This window comes from Podarcis bocagei, assembly GCF_964188305.1.
Source record: "Podarcis bocagei genome assembly, chromosome: 15".
Classification (NCBI taxonomy): domain Eukaryota; kingdom Metazoa; phylum Chordata; class Lepidosauria; order Squamata; family Lacertidae; genus Podarcis; species Podarcis bocagei.
In genome coordinates this window covers 35,231,013-35,255,951 of record NC_138141.1, presented here as the reverse complement: position 1 = coordinate 35,255,951, position 24,939 = coordinate 35,231,013, and the positions used below count along the sequence as shown (strand labels likewise).

General features: G+C 44.4%; 1 protein-coding gene across 11 annotated transcripts in view; it reads right to left on the bottom strand.

Annotated features, from left to right (window-relative positions):
- Nucleotides 1-24,939, bottom strand: part of GTF2I (general transcription factor IIi) — a 60,225-nt gene that overhangs the window by 1,781 nt on the left and 33,505 nt on the right. For 10 of the 11 annotated variants that reach the window (XM_081172892.1, XM_081172896.1, XM_081172895.1 and 7 more), the window contains 19 exons: nucleotides 24,656-24,839; nucleotides 22,988-23,046; nucleotides 21,961-22,032; nucleotides 21,192-21,375; nucleotides 20,490-20,548; nucleotides 14,572-14,643; nucleotides 14,001-14,184; nucleotides 12,157-12,215; nucleotides 11,783-11,869; nucleotides 10,813-10,911; nucleotides 10,301-10,366; nucleotides 9,013-9,196; nucleotides 5,847-5,905; nucleotides 5,043-5,153; nucleotides 3,761-3,841; nucleotides 2,285-2,468; nucleotides 904-932; nucleotides 471-542; nucleotides 30-74 (listed from right to left, as the gene is read on the bottom strand). In XM_081172892.1, coding sequence (XP_081029018.1) covers nucleotides 30-74; nucleotides 471-542; nucleotides 904-932; nucleotides 2,285-2,468; nucleotides 3,761-3,841; nucleotides 5,043-5,153; nucleotides 5,847-5,905; nucleotides 9,013-9,196; nucleotides 10,301-10,366; nucleotides 10,813-10,911; nucleotides 11,783-11,869; nucleotides 12,157-12,215; nucleotides 14,001-14,184; nucleotides 14,572-14,643; nucleotides 20,490-20,548; nucleotides 21,192-21,375; nucleotides 21,961-22,032; nucleotides 22,988-23,046; nucleotides 24,656-24,839 — 1,890 coding nt within the window. The other variant, XM_081172899.1, reaches the window with a different exon arrangement.

Below are 24,939 nucleotides of genomic sequence, written 5' to 3'. Positions count from 1 at the left end.
TTTCCACTCATCAGACAACAAACACTTACCGTCCTCCACAGATACTTGTACTATTTGGTCTGGTTCAACTGGATCTTAAAAAAAGGAAACTCATAAAATTAGTTGCATTATTTCATATAATGTAGTGTTAACTACAACAGCAAACATGATCGACTATGTAACCAGAGGCAGCAACGTAATGTATATTCTCTGAAAAGCACCTGTAAGAATTAGCAAAACCCATTTTAGGTGTTTTTGGTTTTGTTTTTACAATCAAGTGGTCTATAAATTTTATGAAGTAAATCAATAAAAATGAATCTCCATATTCTCACACAAACCAAATTAAGCTAGTGTATTAATTCCACCCTGGGATTATTGCACAGATTTGGTCTTCACGCCCATCCGCACCCCTGCTCCACCTCGAAAAAGGGGCTTTATAACCAATCATGTTATCAACTTCTAAGGGCAGTCTATTAAAAGTTAACACCTACCTTGTTCCACTGGCTCGGGGACTGGCACAGCTGCTGGTGCTGGTGCTTCTGATTCTGCTTTCTCAGCAATTTCTAGAAGTAGTAAGGTCAGCATTAAGTTATTACAAGGCTACATCCCTCCACTAGTAAATGTATTCATGTTAAAACCACAATGTTACTCCATGTCAGTATGCACCAAGCAAAACATTACCAATCCCTTGAAAGATGTGGTAGACAAATAACATTTCAAAGAGTTGTTTTTTCATTGTTGTTGTTTTTTTTAAATCTACTCCCTTGTAATCCTTACCCCTTTAGCATTTATACGCTGTCATTTTCTCTCTGGCCACAGGTATAAAATGCTAAGAAAGAGCTGGACTGTGTCATTGGCAGCATCATAATGACAACACAGTTATAGAAGGATGGACATATTAAGCACTGCTAATGAAATACTTACGGTTGTTCATTACAAGTCCAGGGAATGGTCTGTTGGAAAACACAGAATGCAACACTTCAATAAGGGATCGTTTACATATAATCCTAACGTTTTACAGATTTGACATAACAATCTGAGGTGCCAAACTGTATAACCACATATGCACTCTGATCTTCTCACTGTGTTTAATTTTCTTCCACTTTCATGTATGCATAAAGCCACAGATCTTGTACTGCAATTCTTAAGCCTCCCAGCAAGGTCCAAGAAAAAAATATATATATTCAACATGAGTAAGTTACTTATGTGACTTTGCATTTATATACTAAGTTGAAAAATTTCAACTGACTCCATTTTTATTACTTACTCTCCAGTTGTCTTTGTATACTTTCCAGTTTCCATTTTTATTATATTTTCTCTACCCTCATATCTTTGCTAGGTCAGTGGTGGACTCTCTTCAAAATTCTGTTCCTAGCGCTGTATCTAGTAAATACAGGTCTACTTTCAGGAGACCCACTGAAAATAATGGAACTTTGTTAAACATTCTATTCATTTCAATAGGCCCACTTCATCTATGGCTAACGTCCTTAGTAGCAACCAGTAGGTTTCCAATAAACTCTTGTTGCCTGCTCCTAAGACAACCGCTGGTGAAACTTTTAAGAAAATATCCGCTCATCCTTGCTGCTTTAGTAACAGCGCTCCAAATCTGTTTCACCTCCTGCTGCTTTTCCAAATTTGTACTGCTTAAAGTGGCTCGAAAACAAAGAGCCTCAGAATTTGAACATCCAAGGGAAGGGTGTTCCACGGTCGTGAGGCAGCAACAGAGAATGCCTCTCTCCATATCCTCCTACAAGCCTGGCTTGTATGATGGCATCATTCAAGAGCACATTCTCAGCTGATCTTTCAACACTGCAGTGGGGCACAGGGAAGAAGGCACACTCTCTTAGGTATGCTGGCCCCAGGCCATGAGGAACTGGCCCCAATGGAAGCTGGCTTGGACTTTAAAACATCCCATGCTTCTGAATACCCTTCTCCATTGGAAGGCAGGGAGCACAGCAGCTCAGATGCTTCTGGGATGATCCTAAGCAGCAGTCCCCTCTTTCCCCACAAGACCTCATAAGGAGAAGCATGCTGCCTATGGAGCTTCAGTTTGGTGGCTTGTTTGAGCCTCGCAAACACAGGGCATTGTCAAAAGGGTCGTAGAGATCACAAGTGGATCTCTTGGTCTTGTGCACTGGTCCTAGCTTGGTTGCAATGGAAAACAGTGGTGGCTTCTCCCATTATCTTTACCGCGTGTCTATTCCATCAACCAGGACCAGAATAAGCAGGCCCCTGCTTACATCTTCTCCAACAAAAAAAGAAAAGAAAATCCGTATTATAGAGAATGCAGTTGAAAGCCACATACCTGATGACAGTAAATTTAATAAACTCTGCTGAATCCAGTATCTTCCTCATGGAACTGATTTCAAGATAGCTGGGAGCTTTGAAAGACACTCCAGGAGGCATCCCGTCCACCACCACGCAGCCAGGGTTGACTGTGATTTTTCGATAGGGGACTTTCACAGGGTACCCCAGGCCAATGGCTTCCCCTGATGAGAGAGAGAGAGGTTGTGAGAGTTATGTTGTACTGTCCTCCCGTTAGGCCACAAGGAAGGCAGAGTTTACTTGAAAATACTACACAGTAGCAAAGGCAGGATCATTATAAAATCAGAATCAACTTCAACGGAGATGTGCTTTTGCTGACCTTCTGGGACTGAACCCTTCCACTTATCTTCATTTAAGCTTTTGGAAGTGCTGTTTTTAAAAATACTGATTAAAACATTACTCAAGGGTACGCAGTAACAGCACCTCTTTCTTTCGTTGTTAAAAAGTGTGGCACTTAGTGTAACAACTTTATGGCGAGTACTGGCACCTATATAAGAAGTGTCCAGCTGGATCAGAGTAAAAAAGAAGGTCCGTCCCATTTCCTACGGTAATTAACAAGATGCCTGTAGGAAGCATAAATGGAGGGAATGGCGGCAACAGCCCTTCCCCATCATTTGCCTCCCAACAAATGGTATCCAGTGTCTCACACCGCTTTGGAATCAGGAGGATTCCATTTTGTTCCCATGCCTAATAGCCTCCAGTAGATCTATCCTCTGCTACGCATCTTTTAAAGCCATCTACTCCCATGGCCGTTATTGTGTGTTGTTTTCAAGAAGTTAATCAAGCACTGTGTAAAGAAATACTCCCTTTTGGTTGCCATCACTAATCAGATGTATGAAATCCACCAGACACCAGCTGGCAGTTTTTCTTCAAAGGCAGTCTTTCGATGACCACTGGTATTAAGTTGCATCTAACTAATTACCCCACTGTTTTTAAAATCACAGGTGTCAGTCGTTCCCATTGCATCATCCAAGGCTGCATGGAGACTGCAACATGAGCTACCTAACACAAACATGATAATTTGCACTTAAACTAAAGTGTATTTTTATATATGATCCTATATAACTATAATAAAGCAACCTATTGAACTCAAGAAGCATCAAATGACAGCTATTTTCTAACGACTGAATACATGCTTTTCAGTGAAGTGGAATTGCATATAGAACTCGGGAAAGAGGGAACAGAAATGTTTCCTTCAGTACGAAAGGATGAGTTTATTTACTATATTTATAGACCACCTGTCAACCAGAGCACCTGCCAACCACCAACAGAAAACAGGTGCTAGCTAGGTGTGCAAGGACACATGCACTCAACGCCCAACTTCTGACTTTCCGAAGCATAAACGGCTCTTTTGCAGCTTCAGACTTTTACAGCTCAGTCCTCTTTCAATTCAGGTCTCAAAGGTAGGCCTACTGCACCTTGGATTAGAGAGTCTACATTGCAAAATTAAAATTACCAAACTTCCGACTGAACAGGTCATTCACTTGTTCTCTCAGCTGTCGGGCCTTCTCTACTTTGGATGTTCTCTCATCATCGTCTGTAAAATTTGAAGAAACAAGAATTAAATCATATTTTGTGATTGACTTGAACCTTTAAAAAAACAGATCTTGTTTAAACGCAAGCAAAGCCAATTTAAGTCAGTCTAGTTATTTAAAGAGCCCTGTTCTACTCATCTAGTGTTGCTGTTGTCCTATCGCCAACTCCTTCTCAGCCTTAAGACTGTTAGTTCTTTGGGGTTTAAAGGAGTGGCAGGAGAGAGCCTGAGCCAAGTGTGTGCCCACTTTCTTAAGTGCCCTATAGGGCATGTCTCTACCAGGTGTACCTGCTGCTAAAGTCCTCTCTTTCTTTTCGCTTAAGTCACTAGATTTTAAAGAAGGGCATGGAAATCTGCACACACACTCTAGATGATGTTGGACTACATCTTCTAGCTGCATGGTTAATGGTCAATGATGATGGAGATGTTAACCAATAACATTTGGAGGCCATACATGTCCCACCCTTGCCTGAAAGATTAAATGAAAGAGCACATAGCAGATATGCAGGTGCCCCTTGGTGTTTTTACAGAGCAACTGAAAAAAGTGAACTAATGCAGAAAATAACAAACTGACAGGCTCTTCCGCCAAGCTAGGAACCTCATGGAAGCATGGAGAAAGGGAGGCAGCTGGTTAGCAACCTGGCAGCTACCAGCACTCTCCCCTTGTTGAATCTTTGGGGAAGGTCAGTCAGGTCATTGCTTTGCAGCCCACATTCTTCAATAGGAAATATAGCAAGGAAGTTCTCTAAACCCTCGTGCAAGTTCTAAGGACAGTCTGCGGTTGGCAGGTGGGAAGCCAGCATGTTCCTGTAAGCAGAGCAATCCAACTCAGGAAGGCTGCTTTCAGTTCCTGTAAATCATCAATAAGATAGCCTTTGTCTTTGCAGCACTGCTTCTTCTGGGAAATGAAAGTAAGGAACATGGGGCTTCTATGTCACGTTTAATTTGCAAAGTGAGAACTATTAGCAATAGTTAAGAATGTCTGCTTTTTCTCTTTCAAGCCCTTGGGAGCTTAGCTTCAAGATACTTTTGCAAGTAACACAGAAGAATATGGTTTGTTATGACTAGTATCTTATGTGGTGTCTGCTGGCACATGAACTAGAATTAGAAGTAGGACAGGAACAAAAATATTGAACTGGAAAAAGACTCTGTCTTTAAAACGGCTTTTGAAAATGCAAGGTAGGGAGGGAAATGGGCAGAGTACCTGGTATAGTCACTTGGATGATGTTAAGATCTTCCACTCCAGCAGCTGTGTTCACCACCGGATCAGGCACACTTACAGTGTTTATCACGGTGTTTGATAAACTTGTTCTTCCTTACAAAACACATGGTTTCAAAGCATTAACACCAAAAGGACTCGAATCTCATTTCGTATTATGAGTACTGCCCAGTAAAAAAGTATCAAGAACAAATAAGACTGAACTCAAAAGAGTGGTCAACATACAAGGCAGATCTAAGTTCCAATTGGAGGACAGCTGTTGGCCCCCACCCAACCATATCCAGTGCCAAATCTGTTCATGTTCTAACAGGAGTGCTGCTTTCCTCCTTGCAGAGGATGGCAGTGTCTCTGCACTCCAAAAGGATAAGGAACTCTCCCAGCAAAGACATCATCATACGCCCTATGCCCTATTTGAATTTTAGAACACATCTGATGTCATAGCACTCCAGGGAGGCAGCAGAAGGGGAGGAAACTGCACACGTAGACTGGCAGCTAGCTAGAGAGATTTGGAATGAGAGCTGAGATGTTGAGAGCAGAAGACCAGTAACTTGGTCTCTGCAGCTCTTGTCACTTCTTTGATATAGTAACCTAATAGCACTTTCAAGACACAAGACTCTTTCTTATTCTGAGGTGCAAGGCCCAAAAGCAATGACTTGATTTATGCTATCACAGAACCCTTGGAGTACTTTAATTCGCTCCCCTGAATTGTTCCCTACTGATCAGTGTCGCCATCTTATGAACACAACAAAGTCGGTGCCATTGAGGGCTTAACTCTGAGACAAAACTCACTCTGAGGACTTGGAACAGCAGCAGCGCTTTCTTTAATTGCCGCCTCGAACATCTCAGGCCTGCAAAGAAACATGGTGGAAGTTTTGGCATAAGAATATAAAGAAGTGCGATCAATAAGTAAACACAACTGCAGCTTCATTTCCCTCTGAGGCGAAGCTGTTCATTCTAAAATGCCATAGCATGGCTGGTCAAGTGGATGGAGGAGAAAGCACAATGACCATTCCTCCCTAAAACACGCAGTCTTGCTCCCCGTAAATTCCACTTGTCTTGGATATCCCTCCCTGAAGCTTCCCTCTCTCTCATCTCAGAGAAGCTCAGAACCCTTCAGCCAAACATTAAAGCAAAAGCAAAGTAAACCTATTACCGTATTTTTCGCCCCATAAGACGCACTGGCCCATAAGACGCACCTAGTTTTTTGGGGGGGAAATAAAGGGGGGAAATTTTATTTCCCCCCCAGGTGCGCTGCGCTAATCCCGAAGCTTGGGGCGTGCGGAGCTCAGCGCGCCCCAAGCTTCTGGGTGCCAGCAAGGTCTCCGCTAGTCCAGGGAGAGCCGCACGGCTCTCCCAGGGCTAGCGGATCGCTGCGCTACACCAGAAGCTTGGGGCGTGCCGAGCTCAGCGCGCCCCAAGCTTCTGGGTGCGCGCAAGCAGTTCGCTAGCCGTGGGAGATCCGCGCAACTCTCCCAGGGCTAGCGGAGCGCTGCGCTAATCCCGAAGCTTGGGGCGTGCGGAGCTCAGCGCGCCCCAAGCTTCTGGGTGCAGACAAGCTCTCCGCTAGCCCTGGGAGAGCTGGGTCTCCCACTGCTAGCGGATAGCTTCCTGAAGCCTGGAGAGCGAGAGGGGTCGGTGCGTACCGACCCCCCTCACTCTCCAGGCTTCAGCGAAAGCCTGCATTCGCCCCATAAGACGCACACACATTTCCCCTTCATTTTTGGAGGGGAAAAAGTGCGTCTTATAGGGCGAAAAATACGGTATGTTATCCATGTGCATCCTGAACCAAGAAGTTTAAACATGTTGGCTGCATTCAGACATCACACTAAACCAGTGTGATGTGAATGAGCCAGGACAAGCTGGTGAGCCTCAGGCCTGCAGCACATTTCCTCCTCCTGTGGAAAGGCTGCAAGAGTTGGGAAGTTTTCTAACTGTGATTAATGTTAATGTGGTTAATGAAACCATGGTCCAAGCCTGTTCATCCATGACCAGTCAGGTCCACCTGGGCAGCACAAAAGCGAAATCCTCTTGTGCATCTGGTACCCAGTGGTACACTGCCTCTGATCCTGTAAGCTGGGTTCCATTTGGCTATCCTCCACCAATTTGTTCTTTTACGGCATATTGTCCCCTAGCATGAGACACATCTCCACAAATGGAGTTACCTGTTTTGTGCCCCTGAGTTATAAAAGGCTCAAACTCTTCCTGAGATGACGCAATTATCAACTGAAACACTGCATGGACTTTTGTGTCCAACTCATTTTATTGTTTTTTAATGTTGCAGTGTGATGGGCCAACCCCTTATTTTGACCTCAGGGTCAGCTCATATGGTTACAAACCCTTCTTTCTAAATTTCACTTTTGTGCTCTTCATTCAGTGCTACACCCTCCCTCACCCCGGGACAAATACGAGTGCTACCAGCTCAGTGCCTGCCTTTGTTTTATCTTCATTATTCTTCCGGGAAATAACAGGAGGTACTGAATAAGTCTTATATGGAAGAAAGTAAACAAGGTTTTAATTCCAGATGGACTCAGAAATGCAATGCGTTCATGTTAGCCAGAATGCCAATGCACTGAAAGCTGTCCCAGTAGATTTAGTGAAGACAAAAGAAAACAAGACTCAACAGACAAAAGGCAGGCACTAGCAACTGCACAATTATTTCATGTATTATACAAGGCAACAAGGTGTTTTACTTTAAGCTATGCTTGCCCAATTTGCCTTTTGGATTTGCAAAATGCCTTTATCACTATTCACTTTCAGACAACACAAGACGCATATTTGGATATGACAAGATCGTTCTTAAGAAGTAGCCTTCAACCAGCTGAAAACATTAGCAGCTATACAATAGAGTCATACCTTGGTTTTTGAACAGCTTAGTTCCCTAACGTCGGAAACCCGGAAGTGACTTTTCCAGCTTGCGAACTATTTTTGGAAGCCAAAATTCCAATGCGGCTTCCGCAGCTTCTGATTGGTTACAGGAGCTTCCTGTAGCCAATCAGAAGCCACAATTTGGTTTTCAAACGTTTTGGAAGTCAAACGGACTTCCGGAACAGATTCCGTTTGACTTCCAAGGTACAACTGTATACAGTGGTGCCTCGCAAGACGAAAAGAATCCGTTCTGTGATTCTCTTCGTCTAGCGGTTTTTTCGTCTTGCAAAGCAAGCCCATTGATGGATTAGCGGATTAGCGCTATTAGCGCTATTAGCGGCTTATCTGCTGATCGGATCAGCTGATAAGCGGCTTAGAAAAAGGAGGGGGGAAGGGGAAAAAAACCAGCAGGAACTCGCAAGACATTGTCGTCTTGCGAAGCAAGCCCATAGGAAATTCGTTTTGCGAAGCACCTCCAAAACGGAAAACTCTTTCGTCTAGCGAGTTTTCCGTCTTGCGAGGCGTTCGTCTTGCGGGGCACCACTGTACAGTATTCACTCTATTCAACACTCCATAACCAAGTGCTTCCTGTCATCCTAATTGGGCATTTCAATCTTACTTTGATTAAGTTCTGCTTTCACTTATCAAGTAAACCAAAAACCCACAGGGCCACTTTGTTTCTATCTCTGACTGAGAAATTTATTCTGAAGTTGGCACGGCAATATTTGCAGCCATGCTCTTGAGCTCATCTGGATTTAAAACATTTGATTTGCTGATTTGGGTCTCAAATATGGAGTTTGCAAGTGATCCCTTACCAACTGATTTTAAAATGCTGCTTGTTCAGCTAGAAACCTTAATTTGTGCGGAGTCTTGTGACTATGAAGAAATGAAATATTTGCATCTATTAGTTATTATTCCAAAAGTTTGAAACAAGGTTGCCCAAGTCTTAGAGAAGCCTACCATGAGTATTGCTAGTCTAAAATACAGCCTCGTTTCTCTGATGAAAGAATCCAGCATCTGTCTAGGCTGAACTCTGTATTTAGGTTGTTCAGAGAGGCCAGTCATGTGGTACGCATTGCATTTGGCTTACTTTTTAATGATAAATTTTATCTTAGCTTTGTTTCGGAGGATCTTTTCCAATCTTGGAATGCCAAACGTGGAAGGGCGACGGAATGGCACTCCCTCGGGAAGGCCTTCAACATAGAAATCTTCAGGGTAAGACTCAAAGAGCGCAAAAGGGACTTTCACAGGCTCCGTCAGTCCAAGAGCTTCCCCTAAAACAAAATGTATTTCACAATATTTGAGGGGGTGGGGCTGGACCTTTGATGAATTTCTCTCACACACTTACGTCCTAGTGGTTACTAGAGCTAAGCCAAAACACGAAGGGACAAAGCTTTTCTTGAGAGTTGACCCTCCACAAAAAGTCCCCAATTCCAGTTATATCTGATATAGGGATTAGAACAGGTGGCAAAATAATCACTTTGTAGTGCAGTCGCCCCTTTAGCAGGAGACAATTCGTAATACATTCTGCACATTCTTTCTCCCTTCAGAGCATGATTTTATAGTGAAAGGTGATTATGGAACACTGCTCTTTTGGAGAAGACGTTTTGGAGAGGGCAAAAGTACTTTTTGCTTTGTAAAAAGAAACACCACACAAATTTCACTCAGCCCTAATGCACATTAGTAGGCTTTCAACCAATATTGAAAATCAGCACGAAAATCCAAAATCTGCAGGTGCTTTTTGCCAAATAATATTTATTAGTTTTCCAAATTTTTAACAAATCAATGCAATGCCAAATTACATCTAATTTAATACAAATTTTCCAAAAAGTTGACTTCCTGCTCTTCATCCTAGACATGTCTCTACTTTCCCCCACTGCTGCTTGATATTACATATTTCTAATTCACATTTCATTCCATATATTCCATTTACAATTATTTTTTAGTTTTTTCCTTTCCCATTATCCAGCAGTTGTTGACTTATCAATTCCTGCTTGTATATTTACATAACAGTAACATAGTCCCTTAAAGAACAAAAGAGGCTATACATCCAGAATCTAGAGGTATTATCCATATGCCGATGTACCAAATTAAGAAAACAGGTTACTGCAGAAGCTTAACCTCTTTCCTTTCACGCAAGAGAATCAGTTTGTTGCTGCAAAAAAACAGGATAGAAAGCCAAATCACAATAATCACATTCTTTTACATTTATTATCTGTGAGTTCTCAACTGCAGTTTAAAGTGGTACAGTCAAGACTTCGATTTACCAACTTAATAATAAGAACTATGCTGTAATTTATGGATGTATCAAATATTTTGCTGATAAAGTTCCCCTCAGATGTGCTAAGATAATGTTATAAAAGGCTCAGTATGCTTACCACATTTCTCATTGAAAAGGTTTTCAACTTTTTGCTTCAGGTCAGTAATCTTGGCATTCCAGGCCTCTGTTAAAACATCAAAAGAGTAAGTCAATTATCTGCACCCTGATCCACTACTTCTTTGCTTCTATGGAAATACCAAGTGATATTATCTGGATGCCTCTGTACAATGAGCAAGAAAAAACTAGTAGCAAGTTCCACATATAAAGGGGGAAATGGGTTTGTCCTAGGTGCAACTCACGTAACTTTTCTCTTTTTAGGTACTAGACGTAAGGCAAGCAGCCCCTAAGTAATTAAATTCCTAACAGAGTTACCAACAAAAAATGAGGATTTCTATTGCTTTGTTTACATTTATACACTGCACTTTAATTCCCAAACTGGGAAGAGTGTAAATATATTATCTAGTTAGTGAATCAGACTGAATTCAAGTAGGCAACTGTCAGGAATAAAGAACAGGAATAAGTGGCTAGTGGCATGCAGTTTGGAAGGAGACAGTTTTCCCCAGAACTTACCAAAAGAGAACTCTCTTCCTCTTGGTTTAAAGCCTACATTGGATCCATTGGTTTGAGGATTAGTTTTAACTTCTGGGGTTTGTGTCTTGTTAGCAAGACCTGTGTTAACACACACACACAATACATCCCATGTAAATTAATGACTTTCTAGTGTACAACAAGAACATGCAAGACTAGAATTTACAATACTACTCTAAAATTTCAAATCTGCTGAGATCTTAGTGGACATGGCACAAGTGTTCAGTTACCCTTGAAAATAATATTAACAAGCAGCTACCCCATTTTTCAAGGAAGTGTGCTTTTAAAGTTATCAATCTTGCTGTTAAGCTACTTTATTTGGATTCAACTAATTTACCATCTAAAACGCATAGTTAAACTGTTGAAATCAGCCCTTTTCATCGCTATACACATACACCCCCCCAAACACATATGGTCCCAACTCATGTGAGTGGATTTTCCCTGTTCTATTCCCAGAAAAGCCAGAAATCCACATTTTAGAGGATGTTGTTTTATTCACTTCAACACTCACAACCCACACAACTGGAAAGGTAACACAGACATCTCTCTATACAATGATGGGGAAATGAGGAGTGGGTGGGGAATTAGGGACTTTTAGCCCAATGAAGGTATACATAAAATCTGTGCTGGGAATAGCATGCCAAAGGTGGCATAATGGGTAAGTGTGTCTGGCTGCTAACCAGAAGGTTGGTGGATCAAGCCCACTGGATGGCTGTGGGCAGGATTCCTGCAATGTGAGGGGCTTTGACTATGTGACCCTCAGGATTCCTGCCAACTCTACAATTCTATGATTAAGAATGAGAAGATTTTCTGATGGCTCTTCTTCCCCTCCCCCACAACAGACTAAGCTTCCAGAGAAGCTCTGTTCTGCAGACAGAAGAAACCCTCATTCAGTAACCGGTGCAAGCCAAGCTACTTATTCTCAAGCAAACATATTTAGTCAAGTCCATACCTTCGTCTACAGTAACTTCAATCTCTGGAATCTTGGAGTTGCTTACAGGACTTTGTGCAGAGTTTGAGCTGTTCGGACTTTGGGGTTCTAAAAAGAAAAGCAATTTGTTTATTGTTTATAAAGCTCTATGTAGATATGCTTGTTTCAGACAAAGTCCCCTGCCCCAATTAACTAGCATGCCTAAATCGGCATGGGGCAGAGACTACTTGAAATGCTTACGCTGGTTTCCAAACTATTTACTCCATCTGTTTTGTGTAAAGGAAGCATGTGAGGACACCTGCTGGATTTCAGGTCTCTTGCTTTGAAAACTCAAACACCGTGCGGTGTGTGAAGATGACATCCCTTTCGTTTGTAACTGGTGGTTAGTCACTTACCCGAAGTATTCACTTTACTAGCCAATCCAGGAGGCAAATAAGAGGTGACAAGTTCTGGCCTATAAATCAGAAAATGCATTTTTAATAGGATGCTCTCATAACAATGCAAGTATCTTACATACAATATTTGTACTCGTCCATCTTCATGCTGGCAAGCAAACACACAACCACAGCCAAGTTTAAACAGGGTGATGGAAGCCTGAGAAGCCTCAAGTGAGAGGGCGGTGCAAGCAACTGTTGCTGCTGGCATTGCCTGGGAACAGGGGGAAGAATGAAGGGGAGAAATCTCCAAGCGGGATGGCAGAGTGAAGCAAGTGAGAGGCCCAGGCAGCCGTCACCAGGGTGGGGCTGGCGAGCAATACGAGCAGGGGCAGAACCCCTTGTAAAAACCATATGGATCCTGTAACAGCTACATGGGGTGGGAGTGGGGAGGAAGATCTCCAGTAAGAGATGGGTTTTAATTCTAATTAAGGAGGGAGGAGGCAACTGTAGATGTGACCGCTGTAACTTTCCAATTTGTACATACCCAAATATTAATATCTGTTTCATCACACTTTAACAACAGCTATTTTCCAGAGATAAAATATGAAATTTCTAAGCTGCCCAGATGCACACAATGCAACAGCAGCTCAAAATTATGTGTGTCTACCTGACACATTCTAACGATCCTGTTAAGACGGCCCAATGGTTACAGTTCTAAAAGTGGAACCTGGCAACTAATAACCACCTGCCCAATCCCTCAAGTTAAATGCTGCCGTCATATTCACACATTTGAAATCAGTGATTTCGAGACACATAAACTGTACATTACATCCCCTGCGAAGGTGGCTGATGTCTTAAGAATGAATACTTGAATGTCTGTTTCATCCATCCTGCATGTAAGCTTGCTTCACATTTCCATGATACCCCACAGTGAAGTATGGCTGAGTTGGTAGAGCATGAGTCTCTTAATCTCAATGTTGTGGGTTCAAGCCCCATGTTGGGTAAAAGAGTCCTGCTTTGCAGGGAGATGGACCAGATGACCCTCCCAACTCCACAATTCTATGGTTCCATGATTCTAATAGCACTAACCATTAGTGTGGCACACCCTATGGGGGGGATGCCCTTGAGTCTGGTCTGGAAGCTTCAGCCAGTGTAGAATGCTGTGGCTAGACTGGTGCTGGAAGCAGGCTACTGCCAACACACGACACTGTTGCTAAAAGACTTGCACTGGCTTCCCATCTGCAACCAGGCCAGGTTCAAGGTTCTTCTGCTAGTGTGCAAAGCCCTGAATAACTGACGCCCAGAATGCTTTAAGTACTGGCTTTCCCTGTATATGTCTAATTGATCACTGAGATCATCTGATGGAGCTTGGTGGTCCTCCATGGACCAGAAGTGCAACTCATACGAACGAGGACTTCAGTGTTGGGGGCCTAACTCTGGAACTCCCACCAGAACTCAAGACAGGGACCGTCCCTGCTGCGTTTCAGATGACTGGTTAAAATTGCTTTATTTCAGGAAGCCTTTATATCAGGAATGCTTCTCCAATGTTGTTAAATTTTCTGGTGTTCTTTGTTTAAATTTCTGGGGTTTAATTTCTTCTAAATTGTGTATATTTTTATCGTTGCAAGCTGCTTTGAGACCTAGATGCTGAAAAGCAGGATATAAATTTTAACAGCAACAGCAACATCACTTTAGACCTAGGTATTAAAGATCCCTGTTGGGGTAATAAGTCAAGACTGAGGCTGCATCTGCAGATAGCATTTTGAGATTTTCCAGAACAAGCATTTTTTGCTTTAAAAAACAACAGTAAAGCAATAAAATTGTAAATTTAAAAATAGTAAAGAGATTAACCACCAGCTTACTTTTTCACAATGAATTTGATTTTTCCACTCCCTCGGACAATCCTTTCCAGGCGTGGGATTCCAAACCATGTTGGACTTCGAAAGGGGATGCCTTCAGGTAAACCTTCTACATACAAGTGCTCAGGGTTTGACTCAAACACAGGATAAGGAACTTTCACTGCTTCACTCAGACCCAAAGCTTGTCCTAGAAAGAAGGTCACAAGTTGGCAGGGATTCAATAGACCATTAGGCATCAAAGTTCTGCTTTCAAAGGCAGGCCACCCCCTCCTTTTTAATTATTTATTCTATTTTAAATATTTAAAATATTTATATTCCATTTATAAATCTCAAAGAAATTCACACAATGTACATGAAAATCATTAAAATTTCCAAGTAGCCATAACACGTAATTTAAGATCCAGATCTAGCATCCTTGACTTTCACAGCTTTACACACATAGCCTTTCCCAAAATATATATAAAGGCAATTGGTCAAAATGCTACAACAATGTAGAAAAAACTGTGTTTTTTACTTCTACAGTATTTTCATCTAGCAACGGTACTACAAGGTGAATATCCAACAGTTAACTTACCAAATTTTAGATTAAATATCTCTTCTACTTGCTTCCTCAGTTTTGTGATTCTGACATTCCAATCTTCTTTGACTGGGAATTAAAAATAAATACATATATATACAATGTATGCTTCCATTTGTAAACGTGCAATGATGGCACTTAGTGAGAGATCAATTCAAACATGTAACCTACAGATTTGCATGTATATAAATACATATCCTTAGATGCAGATTATGAAATGAAAGCGAACAAGCTATAATTTTGCTCTATGGTGGGAAATTCAGATCATTTGGGTTCTCAAAGCATCACTTGCTGTTCTGAGTGATCTGAGTCACTGTACATAAGGCAACATCTAGATTAATGAAAATAAGGGACAGCAGGAAGATCACAGTAATGATAAAAATGCTTTCAGATATATCATCTCATATTTAGCTTTAATAACGAAGACAATGAGTGATAGTGATCCAATGATGATAATGTGCCCCCAGAAGAAATCCACCAGAAAAATTGAAAGAGAGATGGTTTCTGGTGTTCCTCCTTCCCTCCTGCAGTGCTCTGTAACCCTCAACATGATACAGAAAGTGTTATGTAGTGTATTTTCACCCTGGGCCAACAGGGGGATACTGTATATAGTTTTCACTCAGGTCTGTAGATAGTTTTCACTCAGGTCCGCGGCAGTTAGTTTAGGCGGGAACTCTGAGCTGTTGTGGTTACAATGTTGACAGCCGGCTGCCTATAAATACAGGCCGGCTGAGCTGTTCGCAGTCAGTTCTATTCCAGCTTATCTTAATAAAGAGCTACTTGAAGAAATCGCTGTGCCGGCTGCTATGTCAACCCACTACTTAATACTGGCGACGAAGGTGGGATTGGATGGACATCAGAGCACAGCCAGATGCGGCCAGCCTCTGAACTGAGCTTAATCACAGAGCGAAATCACTGAGCGAAATCACTGAGCGAAATCACTGGGCAGAACCAATTCAGAGCTGACTGTTCTGGCTAGAGCACTGTGTTCCGTCCATCGCCCTTCACGCCGGCATCGGAATCATGGCTTCATTTGTGCCTCTACCGCCGTTTGCGCCCGCCTCTGAGTCATGGGACTCCTACCTCGCTCGGTTCGACTGCTACCTCCAAGCCAATGAGCTGACAGCAGTATCAGTGGATCGGAAGCGGGGCCTATTCCTCAGCCTCTGTGGGCCTGAGGTGTTTGAGACGGCCCGAGCATTGGTTGCGCCGGAAGCAGTCCAGGCAACACCATGGGACACGATCCAAGAGAAGCTCCGCAACCACTACGCACCAAAGCCGTCCAAGATTGCTGCCCGCCATGCGTTCTACCACCGGAACCAGGCAGAGGGGGAGTCAATCAACAACTACGCCACCGCCCTGCGACAGGCTGCAATGCACTGTGAATTCCGAGACTTAGACGATGCCCTGATGGATCGAATCGTCTGCGGGGTCCGGGACATCCATCTGCAACGGCGTCTCCTAGCCAAGCCAGACCTCACGCTACAGAAAGCCATTGAGGAGGCTGTGGCCTCAGAAGCTGCTGAACGCTCCGCCCAGGAGATCCGCAAGTCCAGCAGCCCGCGTCTTGCTAGGGGGCCAGTTCCGGTGCATCATGAAGAGGCCAGCAGTGATGAGGCATCCTCCAGTGAAGACGATGACGTGCACCAGACAAAGCGGGAGCGCAGGAAGCTCCAACAGAAGTCCAAGGGCCAACCGGAATGTGCTGGCTGCGGAGGCGACCATTCCCGTGCCAAGTGTCGATTCAGAGACGCCATCTGTAGGAGGTGTTCCAGAAGGGGCCACATCGCTAAGGTCTGCCGATCGGCTCCGTCTGACACCCCCCCTTCATCGACTCGCAAGTTCAAGTCTTCACTCCAGGCTGCCAAGGAAAGTTGTTTCGCTCTCACCAACTGCCGCTGCCCGTCTGGAACCACGATTGGCCAAACCGACTCGTCTACGCGACGCAAGCTGAACGTCACGGTGCTCATTGAAGGAGCTCCATGTGACATGGAGATTGACACCGGGTCCGCCCTGTCCGTCGTGTCATGGAGCACCATCAAAAGACTGGTACCCAGAGTATCCAAAAGGCAACTCGACTCTCACCGCGTACACCTGAGAGACTACCAGGGAAACGACATTCCCGTGGTAGGCGTTGGCCGGTTCCGGATCGCCTTCAAGGATTTTTCGGGCCTGCTCTGGTTGGTGGTGGTCGAAGGTCAGCGGCCAAGCCTCCTAGGGCTAGACTGGTTTGATGCCCTCGGCCTGGAAGTCACCGGCATCAACTGCATCTCTAACGCAGAGACTGAGGGTCTGGTCAAAGACTTTGCTGAGGTTTTTGACGGCACCTTGGGACAATATACTGGTACGCCCATCTCCTTTAGCCTTGATCCACAAGTCGCCCCCATCAAGCTTAAGCCACGCCGGGTTCCCTTTGCTCTCAAGGCTAAGGTGGACGAACAACTGGACAAACTGATCGCCCAAGGAGTTTTGGAGCCCGTTGACCACGCAAAGTGGGAAACCCCCATCGTCACGCCTGTCAAGCCAGGTGGGTCGGTGAGAATCTGCGCTGACTACAAGTGCACAATCAACAAGGCACTTCAGCAGCACGCTTATCCGGTTCCTGTTGTCCAACACCTGCTGCATTCCCTGGGTGAGGGTAAGGTCTTCGCTAAGCTGGACCTTGCCCAAGCCTATCAACAACTGCCAGTCGATGATGCCACTGCTGAAGCCCAGACGATCGTCACCCACCGGGGGGCATTCCGTTGCCGCCGGTTGCAGTTCGGGGTGAGTGTGGCTCCTGGCATCTTCCAAAGCCTTATGGAGCGTCTCCTGTAAGGGCTTCCGGGCGTGGTACCATATTTTGATGACGTCTTGGTGTCTGCAGAATCACACCAGCAGCTGTTCGAGCGCCTCCGTGCCGTGCTGACCAGGTTCCAGGAGGCCGGGCTCAAGGTAAAGAGGGAGAAGTGCCTGATTGCCGTTCCACAGGTAGAGTTCCTGGGCTATCTTATCGATGCCTCCGGCCTTCATCCAACCACATCCAAGATCCGCGCTATCCAGCAGGCCCCCACCCCAAAGGACAAAACGGAGTTGCAGGCATTCCTGGGGCTGCTGAACTTTTATAACATGTTCCTGCCCCACAAAGCCACTGTGGCTGAGCCTCTTCACCGACTCCTTAGCACTAAGACGCCTTGGGCCTGGGGTCATCGAGAGACGGCGGCCTTCAACGCAGTCAAGGCTCTCCTTTCTTCAGACAGTGTGCTGGTACAGTACAGTGAATCCAGGCCGCTGGTCCTTGCCTGCGACGCCTCACCTTTTGGCATCGGTGCTGTCCTTAGTCACCGTTTCCCAGATGGAAGAGAAGCACCGCTCGCCTACTTTTCCAGGACACTATCTCCGACGGAACGAAATTACAGCCAGCTCGACAAGGAGGCATTGGCACTTGTGGCTGGAGTGAAGAGGTTCCATGAATACTTCTATGGCAGGACCTTTGACCTCATCACTGACCACAAGCCACTCCTGGGCCTCCTCGCCGGTGATCGTCCAACTCCACCGGTCCTCTCACCGCGCATGCTGCGATGGACTGTTTTCCTGGCTGCCTACCACTACCGGCTCATCCATCGCCCGGGGAAATCGATGGGCCATGCCGACGCCCTCAGCCGTTGCCCTCTTCCAGCATTTGTGGAAGACCCGGCTCCAGCTTCATCGCTCCTTCTGATTGAGGATCTTCCGGCAGCGCCTGTATCGGCTGCCACTGTGGCCTCCGCGTCTGCCCAGGATCGCACCATCAGCCGGGTGCTCAACTGGGTGTGGAGGGGGTGGCCACAAGGGCCTTTTGCATCGGAGTTCCAGCCCTTCACAACCAGACAACATGAACTCTCAGCTCATCGCGGCTGTCTGCTGTGGGGAGACCGCGTCGTGATTCCCCAGGGACTCCGTCAGCGCGTCCTGGAGGCTCTGCACGTTGGCCACCCGGGAATTGTCAAAATGAAGGCGTTGGCTCGGTGTTACGTCTGGTGGCCTAATATGGACGATGCCATCACTGCCTGGGTATCCGCCTGTCAAGCGTGCCAAGAGTCGAGGCCTGCACCACCGGCAGCTAAGGGACACACCTGGGAGACGCCAAAGACACCCTGGTCGAGGGTGCACATCGATCTGGCTGGCCCTTTTCACGGCCGGACCTTTATGGTAGTGGTGGACGCCTATTCCAAATGGCTGGAGGTCGCCCTGATGCCCTCCACCACTACCGAAGCTGTCATCCGGGTGCTGCGAGGCCTGTTTGCAACGCATGGGTGTCCTGATGTCCTTGTCTCTGACAACGGACCGCAGTTCACGTCAGGCACGTTTGAGCGGTATCTTTTGGGACTGGGCATCCGCCATGCCCTAACGGCACCTTTTCATCCATCCAGCAACGGGCAAGCGGAAAGAATGGTGCGCTCGACAAAAGAGGCACTGGCGCGCCTGGACCGGGGAGAATGGCATGAGCGGGTCGCCGAATACTTGTTCGTGCAACACATCACTCCTCATGCGGCCACAGGGAGGAGTCCTGCTGAACTGCTTATGGGCCGCCGCCTCAGGTCACCGCTCGACCGGCTACACCCAGACTTTGCCGTGGCTGAACCCCCAGGCTGTGCCAACGCACCACGGTCATTTGTCCCAGGAAACCAGGTCTTTGCCCGGAACTATGTGGGGGACATCCCTTGGGTGCCAGCCACAGTAGTGGGAGTCACTGGACCTCGCTCGTACCAGGTGGCACTCGAAGACGGACGTTTGTGGCGACGGCACATAGACCAGCTTAGGCGCAGGGTTGGCGACTTAGACACTACCGAGGTGCCCCCAACTGCGCTTGCGGCTCCAGAAGAGACACGTACAGATGGCGAGGCCCCACCTACACCTCCCTCGCAAACTGCCAGCGTGGAGCCGAACCAAGCCGTCTCAGAACAGACTCAGACCACTCCACTTGCGGAGGCTCCACCCACAGCAGCGGATCCAGGGGAGTTGGTTCCAACGCCACCTAGGGTCGCACCACAGCCTCAGCGAGAACTGTGTGGCCCTCCGGACTTGGCTACCAGTCCCCGACAGTCTGGCAGAGTTTCCAAGCGCCCAACTCATTTAAAGGACTACGTTGTTGGACAGGTATCACTGTTGGTCTAAATATGGGAAATGGAACCGATATGCTTTTGTGCCTAATTGAACCATTACGCGTAGTGCTGTATATAAGGAAACCATTACGATTGTAACTAACGCCTTATCTCGGTGGGGAGGGGTGTTATGTAGTGTATTTTCACCCTGGGCCAACAGGGGGATACTGTATATAGTTTTCACTCAGGTCTGTAGATAGTTTTCACTCAGGTCCGCGGCAGTTAGTTTAGGCGGGAACTCTGAGCTGTTGTGGTTACAATGTTGACAGCCGGCTGCCTATAAATACAGGCCGGCTGAGCTGTTCGCAGTCAGTTCTATTCCAGCTTATCTTAATAAAGAGCTACTTGAAGAAATCGCTGTGCCGGCTGCTATGTCAACCCACTACTTAATAGAAAGGATCGCCAAAAACTGTCCCTCCCTTCCCATTCTGATAATGGATTGCATCCTTCAATAATCACCATTGGAATTGCACCATATTCTTGTTACCCTGGCCATTGACAGTTAAGATATTTTGCTTTGTAGAATCAACCTCTTCTGTTTAACCTAATTTAATAAATAGCAATAATATATGTGGCCTTTTAGGTGGGATGTTTTCAATATATTCCCCCCATCTTAATGAATGCATTTAGCACAGAGAAACAAGTGAATACCAAAGCTCCAAAAGTTCGCAACCCATCTCTATGAATAAATGGGATCTGAATACATTAAGGAGGAGAGAAAAAGCATCTCTCCAAGTAGTGTGTGGAAGTAATGCTGTCTGTGTTTAATCACTTCATAAATGCCCATCTTACCAGGCATGTTTGTTCTTGGTTGAGCAACCTCTGCAGGAGTGATTGTTAGCAGTTCTGGCCTGTAATTAAATAAAAATAAAAATTAATACATAGTGGAAGGGAGGTAGTCCGTACTGTACAATCTTTAGTGCTTCTACCCTTGAACTATCCAAGTCACAGTACTAATCAATTACACTCGATTACACTGTGAAGCTGACTTAAAAAATAAGAATAAAGTACCAGCTCAAAACAATGAACTTTAAAAAGCAAAATAGCAGATATCAGCAAAATACAAAGGTTCCAAGAGCCCATTCGAAACATATAAAACTATCAAGTTAGTGAATTGAATTTTGGTTGATAATAGGGTTTTGTATTTTTAACAAAAGGGTGCCATCTAAAATGAATGTTGCTTATTTCACATATCATTTAACCGTTTCTGTATTTCCAATCCAGGGTTGATTTACAATGTAAGAATGAAGAAAGAAAACAATCCTTCAGTAACAGTTTAGATCTTTGAAATAAGTTCAAGGGTGAAGCAGATCTCTTCTAGCCAAGACAAGTTGCTAGAGAAATCAAAGATAGAAAGAAACACCTGGCGAAAGTTGTATATTCCTATAGATATATTTCCAGTCTCTAACACACATCAAGAAAAACTGTTGGCATTTTTTTGGCATTGACAAATTTAATCTCAAAAAACAGAAATGCAAAGAAAACTCATCTTACTTTTTTATTACAAATTTTATTCTGTTGCCCACTTGAAGAATTTTCTCCAACCGAGGAATTCCATACCAGGACGGACTCCGAAATGGAATGTTCTCTGGCAGACCTTCCACAAAAAGATCAGTGGGGTGCGCCTCAAATTTCTGGTAAGGGACAGCCTTTGGTTCAGTGCTCCCCAGTGCCTCAGCTGTTGGAAGAAGCCAGACCATTTGTAATTTCACAACATGGGCAAAACTCAGACAAGAACCCTAGTTTCAGTCTTTAATTAAACTAATAGTCAATGCATTTTATGAACAAGGACCCCTTACTGAAAGGACATACAGGCGAGTACAGAGCCTTTTCCCAATTACGGCTAAACTCCCTGCAGTCTGCCTCCCCATGTCCTTTTCTCTTCTGCTGCAGTCTAATATCCCAAGCATATGTGGTACAGAGAAAAAAGGGCATTGGGAATTGATGTGTATTTCCATTCCTGCCCTGCACACCCCTCTTCAATCAAGCACTTTCTAGGTAATTGGGGCAGATCATGTCTTGACAGCCCTGGATCTGCCAGATGCAGCTTGGCTCCTGAAAGCACCCGATTTTGATGCCACTGAACCCAGTTAAAAGGTAAAAAAACATGTTAAGAGGCATTCTTAACTCTCTTTGCCACAAACAGAAAGCAAACAATTGAATTTTAGTGGTTGCTAACTGGAAAGTGATCTCTGATCTGCATGCCAGTCCTGAACCCACCACCACCAAAACTGAACAATGAATTGTTGCCAAGTGAACTTACCAAATTTTCTGCAAAATAACTGGTCAACAAGCTTCCTTAGTTTGGTGATTCGGGCATACCATTCTTCTTTCACTGTGATCAGTGGTAAAAACAAGAATTTGATTTAAATGTTTAGCATTCTGAAGCTAAAACACTGTTGATCTGGCAAAACTTTATTCACTTTGCCATCCTTCTCCCTTGGAGTCACAATAGCGAAAGAGGGAAAGTGCATAGAGCAGAGAGGAAAGAGGTAAACCTATAAGCCTCCAGAGATGGGAATGTAGAGTCCAATATCTTCTGGAAGGCCACAGGCTCTCCGCCCCTGGCATAAAAGGAAGTTGTCCCCAGGAGTCCTCACAAACTTACAGGTAGCAGGTAGCAAAGAAGCAGAGAAAAATAGATGCTATGTTGCTTTACTTCCTTCAACCCAACAAATACATTTTTAGAGTTAAGATTCACCTCTTGAGGCCTAGCTCAAGAGATGAAAATTGTTCTAATTTGTTCACTGGAACATTCTTCTGCCCTTCACCGAATGTTTCCAAGATGGCTTGCAAATATATACAAGATCAATTTTAAGTATCAAATACAATTCAATCATAAAACAAAAATCACAAGCAGCATTAAAGCCTTTAAAAAGTATTAAAGGAAGTACTAATAGATTCTTTTAAAAGTCTTCATCTGCCACCAAAACAGCAGCAGCACCAATGCCAGGCAAGCCACCTGGAGGAAAGAGTGCCAGACAGCTACCACAACCAATAATGCCTTCACTTAATTTACCATCCACCTCACCTAAGAAACGTTGGTCAAATCTGATCCAACAGCAATACCCTAAACACATTTATTTAACTGACTGCATGTTGTATACTTTTAGTTATGCTGTGAACTTGGATTTAGGTCTCTCGGGAAATTCTGTGCTGCAATTGTCTTTAGAACACGTAATACTGTATTTTCTTTGACAGCCTTTCAGAGCACAATGTTGTTGGGCAGCCATCATAAATGCAATCAATGAATAAAATAAACACAGCCACCAACTCCACATACCCCTTACCTCCTGCAACAGGTTTGTCTAACGGTAGATCTTCTCGCGTTGAATTTAGCAGCTCATGCCTGCAAACATTTTAGGGCATATTTTTGTTAACCAACATACTACTATTACACTACCACTACTTTTACCCCATAGCAACCATTATTTCATCCATCAAATAAACACCCCCCCCCCATCTTACCAACAGGAATGGGAGGGATACACAAATTATAACAGAAATCGCCAAGGGCTGTATGCAAATGAAATTAATGTACTCAAGTTACTCATGTTCATTATTTTCAATAGGTCAACTCTGAGGAGGACTTGCACTGGATATAATACTGTGACAGGGTAAAAACTTCTAGTGGGCAATCTGCTAAAGTCGATTGGCTATGGAATATTTTCTGAAGTACTTCCTCACTGGTAAGCTAAGATGTAACTTACAGATGGGTAGTGTACATTTTTTTTCAAGATCAGAGAGCCTCATACTTATTAAAGAGCAAGTGTTTTCAGAATAATCTCGCAAGAAACTTTATGCAATACGCCATGGTGATAATTTGACAGTAATAACCAGTGGCAAAAACAAACATTTGGTTATCTCAAAGCTTGAATAAAATTAGGTCTATCAGCAAAAATCTGAAGACCGCTCAGAAGAATCCGCAGTAGCAGCACCCCAATATATATTCTGATTATTTGAACAATACTTGGTTCCACCTGACTGCAGCAGAGGGAGAGATGGGATAGCTGAATTGTTTCCATTCAAAGTGGCATAACCTTGAATTATTTCGATTCAGGGTGTAACAACTACCACACAATTTATCAACTGGTGCCTGCCTTTATTCATTTTCCTGATCCCTCTTGTGCAAAATGTCTTTTAAATTGTAAGGCTGCAAGGCAAGACATGCCTTGCGTACTACAGATCTTACTTTAGCTATTTGTCTACTGAAGAGCAGGGTAAAAAAACATTAAATAAAGAACACTGCAGAAATACATGAAATGGCAGCAAATATTATGCTGTAAGAATGTAAAAAGCTGCTGTGCTGGATCAGTCAAAAAGTTGATCAAGTCTAGCGTCTTATTCTCCACAGAGGCCAGCTATATGTTTCTGCGAAGCCAACAACCCTCTTCTCTTTCAGCAATTGCCATCCAATAGGCATACTGCTTCAGAACACAGAGGTTCTGCCCAGCTATCATGTATAGTAATAGCCATTAACAGAGCCACCCCCATTCATGAATTTGTCGCCCTGCCCTTCACTGCATCTGGTGACTGCAAGCTCTGTATTTGTGCACTGAGCCAAGATGAGAATGAGCCTCCTGCGCACACACATGCAGCTGCTTCACTTTTCCACCCATGCAAGTAGGGAACAAGCCAGGAAGCCAGTTCACTACAGCATCCAGTAAGATCCAAAATGGGAAGCTATGGTTAATAGCTTCCAAACAAGTTGGGATATTAGGCCAACTTTAAATCATTCAACAATTATTAAGCTGAGGTTTGATCATTTGAACACAGCCCTTATATGATATCTTTTTTTCTGCCTTGAATCTACTTCTAATAAATTTCACTGAGACAGCCCCCGCCCAAGTGCCAATATTATGAGGGGGAGAGAGGTTATAATTGATGAGCAATTCTACAGAAAAAGATACTGTGAATCCTGCATTTGTGGACACTCTAATTTAAACCAACTTACTCACTTCTTAATCACAAATCGTATCCGTTCCTTTGCCAGCAAAATCCTTTCGAGGCGAGGGATCCCATAGGTGGAGGGTCGCCGGAAGGGAATTCCTTCTGGCAGTCCTACCACATACAAATCTTCAACATGGGACTGGAAGAGTGGATACGGGATAGTCACGGGGCCTTTTGCGTTAATAGCTTCAGCTTTAATATAAAAAGAAAAACACACTAAGAGTGGCTTAGCATTGCCTGCAAACTTACTTGTTTCGAAAGAACACCAAATGCAGTATCTCACTTAGCAGAA